Raw genomic sequence first — 23,815 nt, forward strand, 5'->3', positions numbered from 1 at the left:
AAAGAGCAAACCCAGCACATTCTCCCCAAACACCATTTTTCGTACATCTTCCTATCCCACTTCTTTTGGGGGTTTTCAGGCATTTTTGGAAGAGGCATTTTTTGCCATCTCCAGCAGCATTCATTACTAGTACTCCCCTAGAAATGTACAACCTCTATTCTTCCCCTTCCACCCTGAACGCTGCTGGACTACAGGAAGAACCTCGATGGCAGTGTACACCTGGAGCTCTTCCAGCCATAATCACACTGGAAAAGACAACAGCTGTGCACAGCTGGAGCCCACCTCTGCACTGCACACCCCAGCAACTCCTGAGCCCACCTTTAGCAAGGGATTTCCTTGTCCCAGCATGGCCAGCAGCAGAGTGGCAGTGGGTTTGACAGCATTTCCAAAGTAAAGAGGAAATCAGGTCACACAATAGTACAGGGAGTAATTTATCTGTTTATTTAAAAGGCAAATGCTCAAGCATTAAGGCGGTGGAGCGGAAAAAAGAAATAGTGACTACATCTGGTAATGTGCCAGCCCATAAAAAGGGAAGAGGGAAAAAAAGGACATTAAAAGGCCAAAAGGTTTTAACCACTCTTCTGCGTTTCAAAGATTTGGGGAACTCCCAGACAAGCATGCACGTGGCTGCCAGGCCACAGAAGGGGGTCAAGGCTGCCCAGACCCCTGCTGCCCCTCTGCCCAGTGTTGTGTCACTCCACAGCAGCACAGGGTCCCCAAAAGGCCACCTCCTGTGGTGGCACAGCAGGGAGTGGCAGCTCCTCTCCAGAGGCAGAGCAGGTGCAGGGTCCATGCACATCACGTCCGCAGAGCAGGGAGGAGCAGGTGGTGCTTGGCAGATGAAGTATTAGTTCTTTAAAAAGTACAGCAGCGACCAAAGGCACAAAAGGAGTTACAAACAGCAAAAAATGCATTTTTTCACGAGATGTAAATTCCCTATTTGCATAGAAAACCTGCTGTGGAAGACACCAGGTGAGAAGTACGAGAACATTTTCCACATATGCCACAGCTCTGTCCACCACATATTAACACCTCATGTCAGAGCAGTGATGGGATCTTCAGCAGACCATGTCCCCCTGAGCAGTGCAGGGGGAGCATTCTCCCTAGCCCCATAAATTCAGGGCACTAAAAGCAGGCTCTCCAGGATGTCTTTCCTGGGACCTGGTGAGCCAGCCAGGACCACAGCAGCATGGTCTGAACATGAAGGCATCCCCTAACAAAGGGCAAGAAGTGTACAGAGGGAAGGGAAGGTAAACAGTGAGCTTAGCTTCAATTCCATGTAAATCATGTTTGGTCTCAAGTTACCAGTCAATCCTTAAAGAAGAAGGTTTATACAAAAGCTGTGGATAAAAGATTTTTCCAACTTGTGAAGACTTGTGATTTCTGACAGCTGTCATACTACATTGAGACAAGAAGGAGATACACCAGGGGGTACTGGGACTTTGGGAGAGGCCAAGGGAGACTGACAGCCAAGAAACACCAGAACTGATTTCCTAGGCAGAGGAAGTCACCCTGCCATGTCTTGAGGGCACCACAGCTGGAGCTGGCTGTCCATGCTCTGTGTAAGGCCCAGGGACACGTCCCTGTCTCATTCAGATTGTAACTGGAGGAGAGGAGATGACTGCTCTGGCTCTTACCCTCCTCTTCACACTGCTTTTCGGTTTCCCCTATTAAAAAAAAAAAAAACAAACCCAGAAATGCCAGCACCTGAGGAACAACAGGAGAGGTGGGAAACAGAACAAATGACAAATGTTCTCATGATGAAGAGAACCAGGTTTGAAGGTGGAGGAGAAATTTGGCTGCCTCCATCCATGCCTACCCAAAGCCATGTCCCAGAGTAGGGTCCCTGTCCTGAGAAGCAACGCTGGAACACGGGTTCTCTCCCAAGCTGACATCCCCATATGCCTGCCTCAAGGTGATTTTCAGCCATGGACTAGTTCCTCCCTGTAGCACCATTCCCACTGCAGACACACCACCAGAGGCAGGGGTGTTACCTGGATGCAGAAGTGGAGCAGCAGGGCAAAATTAGAAAACATGAGCTAAAAAGGGCACTCTTCCTCTTTCAACATGGCCATTCCTGCCTAAGGAAATCCCTTACAGACCTGTGTATGTCCCTGACATCCCTCTCCTGTGGGATGCTGACAGGGAGGAACATAGGCTAGTGCAGAGGAGGAGCTTCTTCCCTCAGCACCCTGCTGCACAGGGCAAAGACACTCAAGACCTCATGACTAAATGACATGAGAGAAGATCTCATTTCCCCTCAAATGGGTGGTGTTTCCCTTTAACCCAAAGGTTATAAATATGCAATTCCTAATGATGTTCTGTAGATCTGTTTTTCACTGACGAAGAGACATCCAGAGGGAACAGGGAATGGGACAACTATTCAGAAATACCTCCTGGATTTTGGTGAAGCTGTGCTCTTAACAGCCAAGGCACTCTATTTGTTCCCACTACTTTGCCAGATAAAAGGATTGCTGTGGCAGAGGACAAGGCCAGGAGAGAATCTCATCCCTCCACAGCAACCCTGAATGTCACACAATCAATGCACACAAAGATGCTTTCCGAGGGGTTAAAAATAAACATTAAAAAAATCTTGCACAAATTCCATTTGATATTACTCCTATAAATAATAAAAACTTCATATAGGTCTTTCACAATACCATGCTTTCATCCCAAAAACTCCTTTCTCTTCCTTTTGAGAGGAAGCAGTTATCTTTGGTTCAGGTTAAGGGGAGGGGGAGATAAAAGCAAGCATGTTCTGTGGAGGGAAACCAGTAGCATATTTCTAGACTCCTGCAAATTTAATGACAGTTAATCTAAGGGATATGACAGAAGAGGAACAAAAACACAAATGAAGAACAGTCTAAATTAAAACTAGCCTGACATCTGGAGGATGCCAAGTGTTTTCAGTGCATCTGAATGCAGCAGCTGGCAACACCTCTGCAGGACTTTGCTGCAACTACTGCCTCCTGCAGTGGTGGCGTCTTTGAGTGACAGGTGTTCCTTCTACAGGGTCACCAGCATTCCCCAGGGACTGGCTGCAAAATCAGTGAAAGGAAACCTGGAGTAATGGCACGTACAATGTTAGACACAGTTAGATTAGGAGGCTCTACTAATTCTCCACCAACTCTAGCTACCAAGGAAAGAGAAACATCTAAATTAGACAAGTCAAACAGAGAGGTAGTACCTCCATCACAGGGTGCTCACATCACCCTCTCTTTCACTGCAAAAATACAAAAATAGCCCTGGGACCTGGCCTAGACTGCTTCCCTGCTCCCTGGGCTGCAGAGCTCAGCCAGGCAGCTCCCACTCCACACATCTTACATGAACCACAGCCCTGGGGAAAAGCTTCCCCCCCACCAGCACCAGCAGCTCAGCATCCCAGTCAACACTTGCTCCTTCTTGGCTGCTCTGGCCATGGGTCAATGCTCCCGCCAGCACCATCACAAGCCCACCACCACCTCTGACAAGCACCACCAGTCCTGGGCACTCTCACAAGCACAGAAGGTAAAAATTAACTCCTGGAGATATTTCAGAGCCCAAAGAAATCACACCCAGGGTGAGCTCATCCATAGCCCTGCATCCCACCTCTGCTAAGACCAGTACATTAGCAACGTTCGTAACCCACAAGCAGCACGCATGGGATGGGATGGGTTAAAGAGGATGCATTTTCCAGAAAACCTTCAGAGCTGGCTAATCTTGCCATCACACATTTAGTCTTCCAAAGGGCTGTAAGAACAAAAGATTAGCCAGACTCCCTAGGATGGCACATTTCTGGGAACTGGAACCAATCTATCTGACAATTATAAACTGTCCTTAAATGCCATGTAAGAAAAGACCAATAAAGCAGCTGACACAGGTCTGAAAGGAGCTTATGAACCCCATCACTTATGAAGCTCTCTCTGGAGATTTGCATTGCTTCTGCTAGTGCTGTAGCGTCTGCTCCAGACCAATACTCCTGAATTTTTTAACGCACCAGAAAGTATGTTAACAAACAACCCTTAAATCTCCAGCACAAGTAATTATTAAAAAAAAAAACACCTGAAAGCTTCTCCTGGAGGAGAAGAACGCTTTGCTTATTCATGCAACATTTGGATGGCAACATCTCGAGCCAGAAACTGCTCAATTTCTTCTTGGGTCATTATTTCAGACGCAGGAGCTGCTTCAGCAGGTGCTGGGCTCTCGCAGTTCAGGTTTGAGAAAGGGTTGAACCAACCCAGGGAGAAGGCACCTCCAAATGCCAGCTTCATTCCTTCCCAGCCGCTGATCTTCTCCCACGTTGGCTTTTGGTTTTTGAGTCGCTCAATACCCTGCAAGAAGAGAAGAGTTTATGGTCATCTCACGCCTACAGCAGGTGTTGGAGCACCAAGCACTGTAGCACATGCAGAACTGCCTACCTATAGCTAGGTTGATGCTATTCCAGTTTGAGTGAACTAATGGGGAACTGTGTCTGTGTCTGTGTCTGTATGAAGACAGACACTCTGCATTACTGAGAGTCTCATCTCCACATTTAACAGCAAAACCCTCACATCAGATCTAATTCATGGACAGTCTGAATCTTGCTGATGTATTTTGGAATCAGTTGATTTTTAGGGTACAGGGATGGCTTCTGAAAAGCCAGTCTTTTGGGAAACATGGACCTCTTCTCACACAGCTTTTCAAATCCTTCCAAGGAGTGACAAAATACAGTTACAACTTAAGAGTTTCACCTTGTTTGGGCATTGTTTTGCAATAGTTCAGACACAGCCAAAATACTGCACCTTTTCCCAGCAATCAGGAATTTACCACTGCCACACCTAGGCTAGTCACTAGAAGTTCACTCTGTGCCAGTTAAGAGCAAATATTTAAGAACACAACTTCCATTTACCAAATTGTCAAAGACAAATCACAATGCAAGCCAGATAATCTGCTGGGAGTTGAGAAAATCTGTACAGGTTATTGTGGAGGCTTCAAAATGGGACTGGAGCCTTGGTCAGTCAATATTCTGATTCATCCTCCCTCCAAGAATGTCACTTTTAGTAAAGCGAACATTTTGATTGCACTTAATAAACAGATCCATCAAATTTGGGCAGGGATATTTTTTTCCTGATAGTCTTCTCCACATAGAAATAGGGAACTAAGATTTATTTTCTTAATGATTTTTTTAAGGCTACCACTGTGTGAAATAGGGCACGATTTTTTATGCCCATCTTCTGTATCATGTAAGAGAGGAGTCAGATCTGCAGCTGTGTACGATCCACTTGTGATGATATACAAGTGACCACACAGAAAGTCTGTTCTTAGAGAAGCAAGAATACTGGGATCCAAGTTTTGAGAAACTCAAGGGAAGGAAAAAAAAAGTGCAAATTGGGTTAAAACTGTAAGAAAGAAGTTTTAGAAGAGCTAGAAGAACAGTACACTTCTCACATTCTAATTCTACAGATTTTTCTTGACAACACACAAAACATTCAGAGCTTTGCAGCGAGGGGAAAGGAATACACACAGCAGCTCAGCAGCACCACAGCTGCACTAGTTGTCAGCCTCACAAATAAGAAAACAGCACCAGATGAGTTTGCAGTAACGTTGAGTCAGCAGAGCAGACCCAGGAGAAAGCACACCATAAACCAAAGCGCTGCGTGCAAAGCTTTTCTGAACTTCATTCCTTCATTCATGCCCTGTTTCTGGTGCTGACTTAAGAGAAACTCAGCAGTCAACGTGCAGAAAGGAACGACGCAATACCAAATCGGAATTCCTCAGGACTGTAATTTGGGAAAAAATCAGGCCCTGAAGGATTTAGAATGCTAAACACAGGCCTGTGGCACCTCACCCTGCTCCCAAGCTTGCAAATGTACCATTTCAAGTGCTCCAGGGAGAATCCCCTGCAGCCTCTGGTGCCTTGGGATGGCACAATTTGTGTGCCACAGCCAGGACCTGACCTTACCTCCCTGCTGGGCAAGATGGAGAGGAGCAGAGTTTGTGCACAGCAGACCCTTGGCAAAGTGTTCTAGCACTACCATGAGCTTTTCCTCCAGGATACTGCATTTCCAGCACCCAGTGGCTGTGCAGCCAGGGGGCAGAAGCTCTGGCAGCCTAAAGCAGGAGAGCACCTTTGGTTGTGTGCTGTTCCTTAGCCAACTGCAGAGGTTTCCTTGTGTGTTAGTAACAAACTGGCTGGAGCACGGCTGGAGCACTTACTGCGTGAGCATCTGGAAAGAAGGAAAACAAGCAGCACAGAGCAGGAGGAGAGACAGACATCAGGCATTTAAACCCTTCCCTGAGAGCACAAGCTTCAACCCTGCCCGCAGTCATTTGTGTAATCCGCTTCAATCCCTGCTGCCATCTAGACTGGGAATACAAATTTGGAACATTTCTGGGCAGCAACCCCTCATTCCCTTCCCCCAAAAAACACTGCTCACCTGCTCCTATCAGCATCTGCTAACCAAGGCAAGGTCAGGCTGAGGTTATGCTAATGCCAATTAGGGAGTAGTTCATCAGAACAGCCAGGGGCATACTTTCTCTCTCCCAACCTGACCTCACTAATCCTTCACAGCATGTATTCAAAATAAACAGAAGTTTTATAATTGTATCTTGATCTAATTTTGGCTGCTGGCCACATGGTCAGTAGGGCATGAGGTTATGCCTTAAAAAGAATCTAAGGGAGAGGGAAGGAATGCACAGCTGTTGAAGACATTTAACTACTATTTAATTAAACTTTTTAAAAAGAAATATATTTACATAAATCTCTCACCATTATTTTACAAAGTGAGAATTTTGTGTATTGAATTAAACCAACACCTCTTTCTCTTTCCCATCATGCAGCTATTCCACTTAATTAAAAAAAACTGCTTAGAAAGCATCATCTTTCCCTGTTTCAAATTACATAATTTTGAACCAATACTGAAAAGACATACAGTGAGAAATATAAGATACTGGACATTCCTCTTTAAGTAAAAGGCACAACATCGCAAACATGGGGACAGTTAGACAAGTTGACCTGTGACCACTGTGATGCTGTAGAATAATACCCATTTCTTCAATTACTGCCCTTGGTATCTCCTCCTGCCCAGTGCCAGAGGAGGATGGTGGGCTGCATGGTCTGACCCAGAAGCAATCTGTAGGACAGCTCTTGAATGTTAGAAGAAATGCATTAACGTCTTTCAATGCACTTTTAAGATGTGAAAGGAAAGAGCAAACCAAAAAGACAAGCATTGAGACAAATTGATGGTTAAGGAGAAGACACAGGAAGCATTGCCATTAGAAAATCATGATTAAGGCAGAAATTCTTTTACAGCAGCTCCTTCACACATTTCTGCACGGAGCACCACTTAGTTTTTTAAAACAGAAGTGCTCTGATTGAGTTTGTCCTTCAATTTCTCTTGGCCACACTAAAACAGAACCAGCACCTGAAATCAGGTAGTCCTGACCAAGAAAATACTTTCCATCAGCAAACCAGTAAGTTTGCCTTTCTCATACTAATACTGACTTACTTTTAGTACCATTCAAATTGCATCAAACAAAGTCGTACAGCACAAGAAAACCCGAAGGCCCAGGTTATCACCACACACAGGACAGGTACCAGTGGCATTTCTGTGATGGTGCCTCATTTAAAATACAAAACACACGGCTTGATCTCAGTACTATATAATGCTGTTTAACAATCTGCATCTGGTTTGAAACAAGAAAAACACAGTAGTTGCACATTTTTCCACAATGGTCAAAAGGCCAGAACAATATAATTAATCTTCCTCCAGAACACATAGCCAATAAGGGTAATTAAAATAAGCCCAAACTGGAACGTAAAATTTGTGATCAAAACAATTTTTGAAGCAGTGAACTACAGAGAGATGCATTCATTAGTTAATTGCCTAGGTGACTAAAGCCTCTCCCTTCAATATATTCTGATTTTGCATCAAGGCAGCTTTAGGGCCAGATTCTCTGCCAGTTCAAATTATCACCTGCACATGTCTCACTGGCTGGACTGACCACGGCCCAAGATCCAGCTTAACCATTAAGGGAGCATTCTCTGAGAAACACCATCACATACTCAAACCAGAGTTACAGCTTCTGCCAGCTGCTGAAATAAACCACTGATTAACAGATCAGCATATTATCAATTAACTCACTTTTCAACTTAGAAGTTGAACACACAAGTTAATTAACTTTTACATGCTTCTGCCTGCTTGCATACAGAAGTGAAAGTTCAGAAAACCATTACAGATTTTTCCCAAGATTTGGAACAAAGAAAGAAAGAAAGAACAGCAAACAAGTTTTTGGAAAAGTTTTATTGCATTTGTTTTCCATATGGAAGCATTAACAGATTGAAAAGATGCAGCATTCACATTACTTCCAAAATGAGACATCCATTAAATTTCTCCTTCCCTGATTTCCCTCCCTTCCCCCGTGGCTTTGAAGCAGTCTAAGCAGGTCAGTTTCCAAAAAAATATTTTAAGCCAAGGAAAGAAAAGATTCCTTGGAAGTCACAGATGCAGCTGATTTGTGTATTTCCTCTGTATGCAATTCGTTTAATGAGCCCATGGGAGCTGTGAATCAAAAATATAAATAAAATTCCTGCCTGAACACAAGATGTTGTAATTAACATTAACAGTTGGAATTATTAATGGTTTAGCTCTACCTGTTTTTGGAATGCATTCTGTCCCTCCCACTTTTCATCACCACACAGTTCATAACATCATGCATGCTCCTTACCATAAATATTTCCCAATTTCAAACCCTTACACATATATGTGCGTGTGCTTACACACATACACATGTATGCATAAACAGGAGAAAAGATTTACAAAGCTCTAAACCAGGGCAAAGCTAACAATATAGAATCAACCACCCTGGAACATTTACACATCCCATCAATATTAGTCTTTATAGTAATCTGGGCATTCATGTCAGTTTTTCACTTTAACACTGTTTCGCAGGCATTGCTCTAACAAGTCATTTACCAAGACAAACACACATCAAAAAACATGATTCTGCTATTCTAAACACTTGAAAATTAGCTTTCTTTCTTTCCTGGAAGTGTAAGGCATGTAATAATCCAAAGAGTCTTCTAAATCTGCCACAGTTATCCTACAGGGGCAACAATTTCCTGCACACAAGGGAGGGAACAGATAAAATAATGCCAGAAAGATGGAATCAGTTCTGTGGCTGGAAGGAAAAAGGAGGGTGGAGTGAGAATTGGTTTGGCAACTTTGAAGTACTTTAACTGTTTGTGATCACCAGGTCAATTGGCTCACTTGCTGTGCTGCCTTCTGGTCTTGCACCTTTTGGTACATGAAGGTGCTGCTCCCCTGTTCAAGTTCACTTATGAAAGAGCAATGTGCTCCTTCAGGAAGTCCAAAGGTGTCTGCGTAGGGCTGTTGGCACTCACAGGTCATCCACAGAGCTCATCACAGTCAGGAGACAGCATGAGAATTTACTCAGAAGAGGTGGGTCATAACAGAGAAGAGAGGATTCCCTTCACATTAGTTATGCCATACAGAAAGCAAAGAGAAACAAATGCCAGTAAAGTTAATGTGATAAAAAAGGAAAAAAAAAGAAAAAGGGAAAAAAAAAAAAGCAGCAGTTTCAGCCAGAGATATAGAATTATCTAAAATGGTGGAACACAGGGTTTTTTTTTCCTCTGCAATTATCAGCCATTTAATAGACATAAAAAAGTTCATTTTGCTTTTTGTTTTAAACATTCATGGAAAATTTGTAACAGTAGTGCTGTAATATGTTTCTATTTTAGTGGAAATGCTGGTCAGGAATTCCTCAGACCACATATTGGTATGGGTCTGCTTTTCCTTGGTCTGGTGTTGCGAATGGGCTAAGCCATGCTATAGAGAACGGATGGCCAAATACTGCTTTCATGTTCATCCATTTTGTTTTTTTAGCCCATCTTCTCTCTTCCTTTTTCAACTGTTCTATTCCCTGAAAACAGAAATATGACATTTTCAGTCAAATACTCAGGTTTTGTAGCTTTGGATTCGGGGAAAGGTCTCCTCTCAGTTACCCCTCATCCGAAGGACAGAGTAAGAAAATACAAATGCATCTGTACTGCCTTTCCTTTTCTTCTCTCTGCTTTATATTAAAAAATACTAAAGCTAGAAACTGTTCCTTGGAAATAAAATTGCTTCCATTTTCTTCAGACCTACATACTTCAGAACCATTTTAAGCTCTGCCATCCAATTGCCTCTGATGTCAATAAAAAAAACCCCACCACTTAAAACCAAACAAAAAGTATGTGCTTTAATGGCTGAATGCATTATGTGCTAACCAGATGGAAAAGTTTTAGAAGAAACCATTACAAGCTTGCAGACAAAAACAAAAAAAAAAAAAAGGACCAAAAACCCCACAAACCCAAAGATAATCTCTGTAATGCTCTCAGATTCACCAAGCAAGTTCAGGAAGTGCCCATGGCTCAGTGTAGCTGAGTCTACCTGGTGCCTCTTCATGTGTCATTAGAATCACTGCTAAAACATGCATGGGCTGACAGCAGGGAGAGAGGGTTAAATAAGATACTGATTTGAAGAAATCATTGGCATTGTTTAGTAAAGGTTAGAGGCAGAACAAAAATAAGCCGTCAAGCAATCAGCTGAAACATTCACTAGTTAAACATTAAAAAGAAAATAAAAACCCATATTGTGTCTGAAGCCCAGGAAGCGAATTTGGTCTTTCAGGAAAGCCATTTATGCTTGCTGTAGAAGCCCAATGAGTAAGAGCAGTCACTGGAGAGCATCACTCTCCGACGGGCAGCAGCAGCTGGCAGATCACCCAGTTCATTGACTCTGCATCTTTTGCAAGGCAAGGTTCCTCCTGACCTACACGTGTCTCCCATGCTACACAGAAATGCACTGCAATACATCTGTGTGCCTCAAATCACTGACGTTGGGAGCTCTGAGGAACAGAACATGGGGCAGCTGCAGGAGTTGTGCTGGTCCCTGGTAATGTCACCTCCAGAGACAACAGCAAAATGCCAGGGTTCTGGGTCCCTTCAGGCAGAGAGGAACCATCCTGGCAGGACAGCATACTCAAATTGAGGAATGAAGTCTCCCAGTGACTGGAAGAGAAAGGTGAAAAAAGGGCAACATACGGCCCTGTCTCTAAAATGCAAATTAGAACACTGTAAGAGAGCACACCAAGAAGCACTTCACCTGGAAATATTCCTCTGCTCAAAACAGATTGCTTGCATACAGCTAGCTCAATGCTAGCAAACCAACAATGAGACATTCCATAGAGCAGAATTCTTACTGGTACATATTAAAAAAACACCCAAAACTAAAAACCCACAACCCAGTGGGGGAGACCATATTTCATTCCTTTATTTTAGAATGTGGCATTGTTCCTTTAACATCTACGAGTCCCCAGAACTACACTGGAAGGGAAAATCTGGGGACTTATTTGGGTGCCCAGCCGTAGGAAGCAGTTTCTAAAAATTCTTGACAGGTTCCAAAGATAGAGAAATTCAAATGATGATTTCACAGGCAGCATTGCCAATTTACACACTTTCTGCTGAACACAAGCTCAGCAGGATCTGTACCACTCTGTACTTCTTCCTGGGGCTCTCCCCATCAGAAAGCACAGTGAAGTCTTCCTCTGAACACACACAGGTGGAACATCAGCCTCTTGCAGAAGCCAAGCATTAAGGAAAGCACTGCAAACAAAGGCTCAGAACAATGGGCTTGTACAGCATATAATGCCAGTCACAGCTCTCTGACAGCAGCAAAAACATCTACTCTAGCTTCAACTGGCCATGGGCAAACAAGGAGAAAGAAACCTAAAGGAGGCAGGGGAGGAAAGAAGAGCTGTCCCTCTTTTAAGACTATCACGTCTCTCCAGCCACTCTGGTTAATTCAATTACCTGAGCATGCTTGGTGAAGAGTGCAAGTATTCACAAATGTGGGAACATCCCCAGGAGTCACCAGCTCCATCTTTGCAGAAGTGAGCAATACATGGATTTAGGACTGCAATATTACTATATCATCTCTACTATGCCATCTTCAAATCAGAGATGGCTTGGTGGATTTGCAGCAGACTGTATCCAGCAGTTTCCATGAGCCTACTCCACTCCCTTTTCTTTTTCCTCCTGGCAAGAGTTTTTGAACTGCTGAACAGGTAGCTAAGGCTGGAAAATCTTCTAGCCTAAAAGAAGTGTGCGTGTGTGTTCCTCCCCCAACGTCTCATCTTGGCTTTCCAGCCTTTCCAGCACATAAATCTGTGAATAGTGACAACCAGGACACACAGCTGAATTTCAGACAATACTGATGTAAAAGCACTTCATTAAAGGAGAAAGGTTCTCCAATCCACAGGGACAAATACCCTCTACAGAGTAACCCCAGCTACCTATGCCTACCTCATGGGAGCTACTGTCAACACAGCACCCCAGCCAATACACAGGGTACTGTGTCCCACAGGAACCCTCAAGAGCACCATCCAGCACTGTGCTAGCTCAGCTTTATTACACTGCATCTCTCCTCAGAGGGTACATGGGTCTCCCTGTGCCATGAGGCAAAACCCTGTAGCCCTGTAGACACTGTTTCTACAAATGGTGAGAGACAGAGTAAAGGAGAGAGTGAGACACCCACCGTTTCATCAGTGCAGATGGAGTGTACTTGGGTCCCAAACATAACTGAGGTGAAGATGAGAAATAGGAGAGCTTCAAAACACAAGAGGATGAGTAGAATCACTGTAGTTGGTGGAGAGAAGGAACTACATTCTGTGAAGACAAAACAATGGAGTTGGAAGGATAGACACCAAGTAATGCAGCTGCTGCAAAACACCCACTAAGCCATGAATTTCCCATACCCAAACTATCAATTAATTATATGAACAACATTCCCAGAAAGATACACAGGGAAGCTCTGACATTCAACCATAAAATGATCACTCCCTCAAATTTCAAAAAAAGTGAAAAAGCCCACCAAAACCCCTGCAAGATTACGACTTTCTTTTCCACTTTGGTGTTTCCCCAGCATACCAACTAGGATGCCATTCTCCTCCATTTCACATGGAGGTTCTCTCTTAAATCTTAGACTTAACAGATTTTCCACAGTGATAAGTCCATTAAAAATCTCAACCTGGCAGTCAGGACATGAGCATATGTAGCACCAACATAAAACCAGGGTGTGCTTCCTTTCATAACTGTTCTAAGCTGTAACTAAAAGGTCAGATTAAACCAAGTTCCTATTCTTCCTCATACTCAACAGTGCAACCTCAAGCAAGAGCTGAAAAAAGAAACCCAAGAAGGTAATTAGAAAGGAGGAGCAGAAGAAAGTAATGTTATAGGGCCAAAGTCATAGTTGAGTGCTGCAAAGTTACAGTTGAGTGCTGTAAGTGCCAGAACATCTCCAGATTTTTCCAAAATCTAAGACTCTCACCAAAAGTCTGTATTTTTCTAATGAGATCTTAGACTTAAACAGATAATCAGGAACTAACACAATCTGCACAAACACAAGGCAGCTGGAACAGCACATCCATCTCCTAACAGCTTTGCTCTGCCACCTAAACCTGGGACAGGTAGGGAAGTGCTTTCCCCACAGAAACAGGCTCTGAGAAAGGACATAAGGGATATATCTTTTAATGTATCCTTCCTTTATGGCCCTGGCCACTGCAGTCAAATGCAGATGTTCTCAGTGACTGCTGGCAGCTGTTTTACAAAGTTTTGAAGTGCAGAACAACCTTTTCAAATTCAATTCACATGTGTATCCTCTGCAGTACTATGATCTAAAACCAGTCATGATATTGAGACTACTACTGCAATTCCAAGGGAAAAAACCCTCCTCTTTTTCCAAAAAAACTCACAGGCAGTACATACATGTGCACACACGTTCTTTGATACCTTGCTGTTCAACTCAGCATTACATTAAGGGCTTCCCATATCCATTTGTGGTTTTAGGAACATACACAGACTGACTTTGTGAAAATGTACTCACTGACTACTTCAGAGTGAATGCTGAGGTTTTTGGTTTCACTTTTTTGAGCTGCTTGGGCTCTGGTTTTGGTTTGTTTGGTTTATGTTTTTCTGAGGAAAAGAATTGTTTGTTCTTGTAAGGGTGGATTTTTGGATACGAGCAGCATGTTTTCCTGGCAGTCTTGCAAGAATGATTCACAGTACCCTTTTAAAAAAAGCATACACATTCTTCTTATCTTTTGCTAGCATTCAGGAAATTAGTGCTGTGTTCATGCCAACAGTAGGTTATTGCACACATATTCCTTAGGTGTCCTTACATATCAGCTTTTTCCTAGGCACTATCAGGTGTAAGTTAAAAGAGGACTTTTCAGGACAGAGATTCCAGCAGCTCAAAAAGAATTATGAAGTCCCAGGAATGATCATTAAAAAGACAAAAAAAATTAAAAAATAGAGATAGCATAGCAGAACGTTGGTAACATTCTTCTGAAATAAGCCAACTGCATTTTAAGTTCTTATTCAAAGGATAATCTGTTATTTTAATAAGGTATTTTGTTTATACTCACTTGTCCAGTCTTCTTCAAAGCAGTACAAGAAGTGAAATCCCACCATGATTAGGGCATGCAGGGAAATCAGTGCTATATACATCTGAAAAATGAAAGATATAATACAGGTAATCAAGTGTGTTCAAAGACCAAAATGCTTTATCTTCCCAACACTTTATTTAAAAGCACAGTGCTAAGATTTCAAAATAAAACCAAACCACAAGACAACTCCAAAAACCATCAAGCTCTCCCATCTCCCCTGAAAAAGCACTGTGAAGCTGGCAAACAGCATGACTACACAGACTCATTCTCTCCTTTGAACAGCTCTGAGTGAACACAAGGCAGATGCTGAATCCAACAGCAGCTGAATCCAAAGCCCAGCCTCCTGTGTCCCAGAGTGGCCTTCAACACAGCTCACTGCCCTTAGCTCAGCTCAGCACTGCACAACCTTCAGAGAACAGTAACACTGATCAAGGTATCCAGTTGCCAAAGCCTACATCCTTGCTCTTGACAGCACTACAGTTTCCCAGAGAAACAACAGTCATTTTCTTTTAACCAGAAAATGCACTTTGTTTTCCAGTATGAGGGTCAGAAAAATTACTTTATTTTTTTTAGAAGTACTTTCTCTGAGGCAGGCACTAGCATAGAAAGTTTCTCTCAGGCCTTAATACTTCATACTTAATAATTTTTGGTTTAAACGAGGTCTTAGCTTTGTAAGAAAAACTGTATGTAACAAAAAGTTAGAACAAAAGCTATGTGCAATGTCACACATAGATTATAATTTACTAAGGGGTAAAAAAGTTACTCTTCTGAACCTACAAACTCTGACAAAGATAGGAGTATAGCAGAAGTGAGATTTTGTAACAAGAAACACCTCTGGAAGCAATAAAAGGCAATAGTGGAGCATTCTGGTTTTCCTTGCAAGTTGAGCATGTTGCTGCTCTTTCACTTCCTCATGTATTAAAAAGAATATTCAATAACAAAACCAGCAACCCTTATTTTGTTTCTCTCAACCAGATTAAGTCTTAAATACAGTCTGCTAGAAAGTGGATATCAAGTTCTAATAGTAACTGAAATCCTTTTGAGAGGACTAGAACACCTAGCTCACTACTCAAGGTTTAAAAAAAACCTGTTTGCTCATAGGAAAGAAATAGGATTCATTTTGTTCTGTAATCCACATCTTTGCAAACCCCACCATAGAACACTAGGCCTGTCATTTAACGGAAAATCTCCTCCTTTCTGCTTGGTAATATGAGAACATACTTCCTCAAACCTACAGATGTCTCAGAAGATTTATTAATAAAACAGAGCATCACTGAGACTCAGCCTTGTAATGTTCACACTACTCCCACGGGATATTTGCAGTTCACTTTGATAAAACACTTTTCAAACCTTCCAGAAATATCCACTGTTCAAGTTTGTACTCCTGTTTTCTTACTCATGATGCTACAGATATAGTACAAAAAGTCAAGCACCTCCGTGGTTTTCAAGTACAAAAATAAACCACTTGCAATTAAAAGGTGGATAATTCTTATCCAAGGGGATGCAGACTTCCCACTCCTTCTTTGAGATGTGGCAACAGCTCTTATTACATGATCCCACACAGATACTTGTACAACTATAATGTTTAGGAACCCTACATATGGCCTGGGATCCTACCAGCCAGTGTTTGATGTAAAAGGATGGCCCCTCCCTCAAAGAGCTCAGCACCACAATACACTACTCACATTACAAAATAGGTGCTGAACAACCATCAATGCAAACCTCAAAAACCCCTGACAAATGCTTCCTGTGATGCCTCTTCCTATTGCTGTGGATGGATGGTGGGGGGGGAGGTGTTTCCTAAATAGTGAAACAGAAGCCCACAGCAGGTCCCCATAAAGTTCTTCCAAAACACAAAGGAAGAGAGCACCAGCCCTGGGAGCTGCTTCACCAGACTAGGCACTACATTTCAGCACTTCCCACTGGACAACCTCAATCATCACCTGTGAAATACTTACTGTAAACAGTACAAAGTACTTCTGGTTATTCTCTCCCACACAGTTATTGACCCACGGGCAGTGATGGTCCATTTTCCGAATGCACCTCTTGCAAACACTGAAAGAACACAGGTCTTCGTTAACAGCACTTTTCATTCCAAGAACACAGGATTTTACAGGGATTTGGGGGACAAAGAATTTCAGCTAAAGAACCAAAGGCCAAATCTGAACATAAAAGAATTTACTTGCCACCATATTTATATTTGTGGTTTGCTTACTTGACTAAGCCTGTTCAAAATGAATCATACAATACCAAACCACCATTGCAAAAATTAATGCCACACACCAATGGTTCTTTCCAAAACATGGTTTGAACAATACATTCAGACAGATGGAAAAAAAATCTGTGATTTTTTTTAGTTTTAATCTATTTGGCCTGTAAAAACGTCCACAGATTAAAACTAAACATAAATCACAAATATACAAAAGGTAGTAATGAATAAAGATACTTCTCAGAGTTGCTAACAACAAACTCAGGTTTATTTGCCAACATTTGCTGGTAGCAGGAACTTGCAATCAAATAAGGCATTAGGAAAGATTCTTGACATCAAGCAGAAAATAGCTGTGGCAGTCAGTCAGGAAGATGGTACCACAATAGACATTCAAGGTGAAATTAGATGTTAAAGTACTTCACAAAACCAGACTAATGAAATCAAAATTCAAATTCTTGCCAATGTGCAAATTGTGGCTGGAAGTCAAATAATTAAAACGTTATTACTTTATATATTACTCTGAACATCATTCTCTTGCTTAGTCAGTGACTGCTTCAACACACATAATAAAGGAAGCCTTTTTCTCTGCTGCTTTCTCATATGATAGGAGACGAAAGCCAGTCAGTCTCCTGATACCACATTGTACAAACAAGCACAGAAATCAAATATGAAAAAACACAAAACCCCAAAGCAAACAAACAATAGACCCAGAAAGGAAAGAGCCATTCCAGAACAATTCTGGCAGCAATTAAACAGAAAGGACTAAGTGCTCTGCTAATTTTATTTTTCTTCTTATAACAAAAAGCATCTTGACCTCAATATAAATAATAAACTTCAACACCCAAACACTTAAGGGAAACTCAAACGAAAACATAAATATGTTCTTATCAGCATGTATGATAAATAATAGAAAATCTCTGTCAGAACAGCCTTTCACTCACTTTAATTGGTGGAAGGGGATAATCCCCAAGGATATGGGCTATGCCTGAAAAACAAATGAGTTGCTATAGGCCTGATCCTAAATGAAAGTCCAGGCAAGCACATCAGGAGCTCCTTCTCCTCAGGCAAACATGGGTGCCGTACTATCTGTCAGCCCCACGTCCCGTGGGAAACAAGAAAAAGTCACCTTTTGCCAGAACAAGCAGCTTAAAATTATTTGGAGCTACATGGGGTCTAAAATCAGCAGGCAGAGTAAAAGCAATTTATCTGCTAATGTACTTTGTAAGACAAGTATCTCTCATTGTGATTAAAAAAAAGGAAGGGGTAAGGTGAGGAAGATGGTGAAGGAGGAGGATGCCTCCCTGTGTGCAGGTGTGCACACACTTCCCTTGGGCTGGGGAGAGGGGAGTACCCAACCAACCCTCCAAGTGCTCCTACTTCCCCAGAGGGACAACCTGAAACAGCCATGGCACAGATGTGAAAGAGGCAGGAGAGGAGACTGGGAGGGGAGTTTTATTCCATGTACACGTACCAAAAACAGTTGGATGACAGGGAGAACAGGAAGCTAGCTGGTGGAAAAGGAAACACAGAAACCACAACTAAACACTACAGGGAGCAGGGATTGCCCATAGTCAGACACTTCCCCCATTCAACCACCCAGCTTCCAAATGCTGGCAGGACTAGTTTAGTGGGCACAGGGGACTCACTAAATAGCACATCCATCAAAAACACCCTGGTCCCTCTGGCACACAGCTAGCAGGATCTCCTGCTGATGCATACACTCAACCTTGGTGTCTTAAAGTCTAATAAATCTCCTAGGCCACAAAAAAGAACTGTCTGACTGAAGATTCTCAATAGCATCAGTGGTGAGTGGATCACCTTCCCAAATCTTAATGTCTAAAACCTTATCTTAAAGGACAGAAAAAAGGACCACAGCGACAAGGTTTTGTGTTTAGCCAGAGTCCTTTTCATTTACCTACACTGTGAGTCATCACCAAGACAGCATTTTAGATGTGAAGTTTCATTCATAATTGAAAAGCTGTCAGAGGGGATTTTACAGTAGCATTAATAAGTGATAGGCATGACCACATTGCTCCTGCTGAATAACCAACTCCCGATTTTCATTAAAATTTTAAAAATAACGAAAACCAACAAAAAATAAAAACATCTGCAAACTGAAGCTCTGAAAACAAATATAAAAAAAAGCAAATAGCAGGACAAGTTTGCTCAGCTCATTAGCACATATTTCCCTCCCCACAAGACCACTGCACGAATCAGCACTAGCCCAGATGCGAGCTCTCTCTGTATGTATTGGTTTTTGAGTAGGTAAGGAAGTGACACCAGTGCAAACTTATTAACTACTTACTGGAAAGCAGGTTCGCTTGCTTTAAAAGCAGAAGAGAATTTTAGGAAGTAGTTATTTTTTTGCTCACTGCCTTTAGTACTAAAAAGCTCACTACCAGTTACTGTCTTCCGGGAAGTTTATCCTACCAGAAAAAGAAAGGACATGACAGATCAGTAGGCATACTGATCTATCACACAGCACAAAAACAAAGTCACAGCACTCAATGAAAATGTGGAAGTCTGAACTCTTAAAAATACATATATGGTTACCTGCACTTCAGTTTTAACTTAAATACCACTTCTAAATAGAATACATAGTTTGACAAATGGGTTTGTGGATAAAAACAAAAATGGAAAAGACACTGACCCTTTGGGAGACGTTTTATGAATTTCTATGCATTTTGGTATAGAATGTCTCTTTTCAAGTCATGTTTACATGAAAATTTATGGAATGTCAGTTAGAAGTCTGGAACCAAGGCAGCACTCAAAAATTGCAAGTGTTTCTCACTTTGCACAAAGTAGCCCTGGCCTCCTATATATGAACATTTGTCAGAAAAGGTATGAGATTTCTTGTGAGAAGCTTAAATGTGTCTGGTACTATTGGCAACAGAATTTGCATGCCAATCCCTCAACTGACCCACTGCAGTGTCAGACTGCTATAACAAGGCACAATGGTGAATAATTCTTGAGGTCTTGATGAGACAGCCCTCCTCAGAACAGACTTTACCTGCAGTGATGTGCTCTGTCAGGTTTGATGCTACAACACTTTGGGCACTTGTAAACCACCTGTCCTGGCTTTAGCTGTAAACTCTCGATGAACTCTTTTGTGGCATTACCTTTGGGTACAGCACCCTGCAGGAAAAAAAAAAAAAACAAACCAGGAGATTAACTTGTGCACTTTGTGGCTGCTAAGAACAGGATGACTTAAAACTATGGGAGGAGCAGAAATAAAAAGAAATAAAAGTTTTCCTAAGATCAACAGAACAGAGTTTTAAGAAGAGCAAGAAGATTCAGAAAAGAAATTTAAATGTGGTCTTAAAATATGGAACCACATACTTACACATAATTTTGGTGGGGCTCTTGTTGTTTTTTTTTTTTTTTTTTTAATCAATAAACCTCCACTTAAGCAATTAGTCTTTTGTAGTCCTACAGTAACCTTAAAATATTTAAGAATCCTCATCCCTCTTTGCACATCAACAAATTTATCATGCCAGTGTTTCCTAACACACAGAAAACTGCAGATATTTTATGCCAGTAGAAGCAGCTTCTTCAGAAGTATTATTGTGTACATTAAGAGTTGCTGGTAAGTAACTCATGTATTTATAGTTATGCTTCCACTGTGTATTTGCTATTTAAATTGGGGGTTAACATTCAAACAGTGAACACTACGAATTGTCACACCTGAGTAAGACCAGGTAAAAAATTCTCAGCTGTGCAATTTCCACTTCAAAGTATATCTTTAAATAGATAACATATTGCTGCTACAGGAGCCCAAGTTCATGAGTTTACAGTTTTTATAGGGACAAAAACTTGCTCACAAAAAAAACCCCAAAAAAACCAACAAAACAACAAACAAACCAAAGAAACTCCCCCTGCTAAAAAAAAAAAAAGCACCATGAAAGATGGTGTATGAAAACACTGCTAGTACATTGGTACAATTTATTTCTGTGAATTTAAGGCTTTTTAAATTGAAATAAAAACAGAGATGCAATATTTCAATAGATTTCTGATGGAAGAGTCTCCTTTCAATACATCTATACAACCTCCTAAGAGCAATAAACAGGAGTGATACATGAGTGAGAGAACTGCACATTAAACCGGTAGTGTGAGACTTTTTAAAGCAATCTTTGGGGGCTTTTTCCCCACAAAAACCACCCAACAGGCCTGACTAATTTAAAAATTACCAAACCAATTTCCACAAAATTGCTACAACTCATGTTCTCTCTCTTCAGTATGCAGCAAAGCTCAAAACTTTAGGAATGTTTTTAGCAAGGATCCACTGGAAGAAGTTTTTAGAAGGACCCACTGAAATGCAGGACACCCGCTATCAATTGTGAAGAACTGAGTTGTTAATTTATTTATAATAAGAATTCTTCTTGTTTGCCTCAGCAGTGCTTTTTGTTTCATTCTCATCCTACATATGCCTCTAGTTCCCCATGTCCTAGAAGCTTCCTTAATCCCAGACTCACTGTCTGCCAGATGTTAGTGCATCCCTTCTCTGTATCTTCCATCCTGCATTTTATTTAGCTGAATTCCTCATTATAAAAATGAAACAAAATCCCACTGGCTCTCCATCCACATACATAAATCCCACCTCACATAAGGAATTAACATATCTTTTCCCAATTACTCTCAACAGAAATCGTATCTGCTTCTCCAACACTGCTCCAACTAGCCCATTTCAAAATACAGCTTTTGTTTCACAAGAAACAAAACTTGCTAACTCTGCAAAGTTAGGTCCCTAAGCATAAAAATCACACAACATACAATAATTAACAACCATCCTTAGGATACAAACTATCTAACAAACTGCTGCAACCCTCCATTCTCGAGTCCAGAAGTTTCAGAGGCTGAAGTACTGCTTACACTTCTGCCCAGCAGCAGTAGCATGCAATTCAACAGTCTTTACCACAAATTGTGAGAATACCCCAAATCAAGCCATTTCTGCAGTGCTGGGGCTTCTGGAAGAGCTACAATATAAGAAACAACAATTGTACTGAAGTCTCAACATCACCTAACAAGGTTTCAAGGGGGAAATAACATTTGGAAGGGACAGAGTTATCAGAGGCACACCACCACTCCCAACAGCAGCAAGAACATTTGTGAGGAAGGAGAAGTCTAAGCTTGCCTTTCCTTCCACTAACTAGTGAAGATGGGGTTTTGAACTGAGTCTACTGTCCAGAGGTTATTAAGGAAAATAAACCATCACAGGCCATTCAGAATTAGCATCATGGTGCTAAACTTTACCTTGTCACAAACTGAAAGACGAGAGAGCAGCAGATCTGATCTCTCAAAGCAATGTCCTAAGGATACATACAAAGGGATCTCACAGCTCTGATGCTCCCCAACTTGCCTAAGTACTGCCATCTCATGCTCAGACCGTATTTATTTCAGCATCATCCAATACACTCAACAAGATCAGTAGAATGAGACATGGTAACACAGCTTTTCAAAACAACACGTATTGTGCTCTATTCTGCTGAAGCAATACTTGCCAAGGCAGACAACCAAAACCAGCTTTTCCAGCTTTCCTATTTGTCAAGACACAACAAGCCACAAACACAAGATCTGCCACTGGGGAGAAAACAGCATCGGAGAGAAACACTCTCCTTCCCAGTGCAGAAAGAGGAGCTGCTCACACACCAGGAATCTAACGCTGGGTCCCTGACTTTGCATCCGACTTGAGTGGGACGAAAAATTAGCATACCATATCAGCAGCCTCACTCAGCAGGCTGACACACAAAAGTTATTTAAATCTGCCACTCACTCGGCAACTGAGTTACCCAACATCTAGCAGACAAGAAAAACACCGCCTGTTTCTTTCCGAGACACACGGAGAGAGGTGGATACTTACTGGATCTGTCAGCATAGCACGAAAATGTGAAGCCAAAGCGAGGAAAGCCAAGGTGTTGAACAGTGTGCCATTGATGACACTATAAACATAATCTCTCGATGGAACTAGCATGACAAGAAGGACTACAAAGTCGGCATAGAACACCAGCATCCAGGTAACGACAGCACATGCAATACCACAGCCATCTCGAATAAACCACATTGTTCCCAGGGAAGCACGGCTAGGAGGTGGAACACACTTTTCCGGCTGGAGGTATTCAGGTGTCCTTTCAATATCTCTGAAGCGGTGGACTGGAGTAATCATCATAGGCTATTATGTCCATACTTGCATCTGAAAGAGAGTCAGAAACAGTGCTCACTGCTCTGCCAGACATCCAGACCTCTGTTCACATAAAGGCACGGTCATCGCATGGGAAAATTGCAGAAAGTGAGGCGAAAAAGCAAAAAAGGTAAATAAATCAAACATAAAATAATGGATTGGGAAACCACACTCTTGCGCTTATCGGAACACTCCTTACTCAGAAGACTCTAAGTGCTTTTAAGAAGTGCTTAATTACACACTAGGTCTACCTGTGTGCCACCTCCACCTCCCTAAGTGGAAGGCAACAAGTATTTTAATGAAGAAAAAGTCATCAGGTAGGAGCCAACAGGAGCGGCCACAACAGGAACTGAAGCAAGAACTCAGCACTGTTACATGAGGGGAGAAAAGTCCTGTCACAGCTGGCAGGGTCCCCTTTTTTCTGCTTCATATCTGAGGAAGGGAAGGGTCTTTCCTACACATACTGGGAAACTGCAAGTGGATGAGGCTTCCTTCCTCCTTACCCACTGACTCTCAGCTTTGGGGTAAAAGTGCAAAAACAAACAGCAGTACAGTCAGATTTGCAGGAACTGATTAAGAAGCAACCCAGGAAATATCTTGACAGGAACTTCTAGTCTTGGCTGGAGGATGTTATTTCCCAACAACAGCTCTTTCCCACTCTCACCTCCTCCTCTGGCCTTACATCCCTTGGAAGTCTTCTGCTTTGCCATGCCTCTCCCACCACCTTTGCTCCATCCCTCAATAGCGTTTGTTTTGCTTCCCATATTCCAGCCAACTCCACTCTACTGTAGCAAGAGGACCAACGCTGACATTGCCCTGTCCTCTCCTCTCCAGCTCTGCAGACACCTTGTCTATCCAGAGAGTAAGAGCCATCTTGGAACCAGGAATAGTAATGCTCCAGGTATGCGCCAGGATTGTGTTTCAGTGTAACTCCCACCAAATGTAGGCATTAGAGAAAACAGAGA

The 23,815-nt window shown here is 42.1% G+C and overlaps 1 protein-coding gene across 4 annotated transcripts in view; it reads right to left on the minus strand.

Annotated features, from left to right (window-relative positions):
* Nucleotides 1–418: 418 nt before the first annotated feature.
* Nucleotides 419–23,815, minus strand: part of ZDHHC3 (zinc finger DHHC-type palmitoyltransferase 3) — a 34,011-nt gene continuing 10,614 nt past the window's right edge. For 3 of the 4 annotated variants that reach the window (XM_071429596.1, XM_071429597.1, XM_071429598.1), the window contains exons 2-7: nt 22,533–22,862; nt 19,686–19,810; nt 16,425–16,521; nt 14,446–14,527; nt 12,558–12,688; nt 419–4,310 (exon numbers count right to left, since the gene is read on the minus strand). In XM_071429596.1, coding sequence (XP_071285697.1) covers nt 4,077–4,310; nt 12,558–12,688; nt 14,446–14,527; nt 16,425–16,521; nt 19,686–19,810; nt 22,533–22,838 — 975 coding nt within the window. In that variant the 5' untranslated portion in view covers nt 22,839–22,862 and the 3' untranslated portion in view covers nt 419–4,076. Of the gene's footprint in view, nt 4,311–8,243; nt 9,904–12,557; nt 12,689–14,445; nt 14,528–16,424; nt 16,522–19,685; nt 19,811–22,532; nt 22,863–23,815 lie in introns of those variants that run through there. The other variant, XM_071429599.1, reaches the window with a different exon arrangement.

This window comes from Agelaius tricolor, unplaced genomic scaffold (genome assembly GCF_023055355.1).
Source record: "Agelaius tricolor isolate 1412-34295 unplaced genomic scaffold, bAgeTri1.0.p SCAF_6, whole genome shotgun sequence".
In the NCBI taxonomy this organism is placed as follows: Eukaryota; Metazoa; Chordata; class Aves; order Passeriformes; family Icteridae; genus Agelaius; species Agelaius tricolor.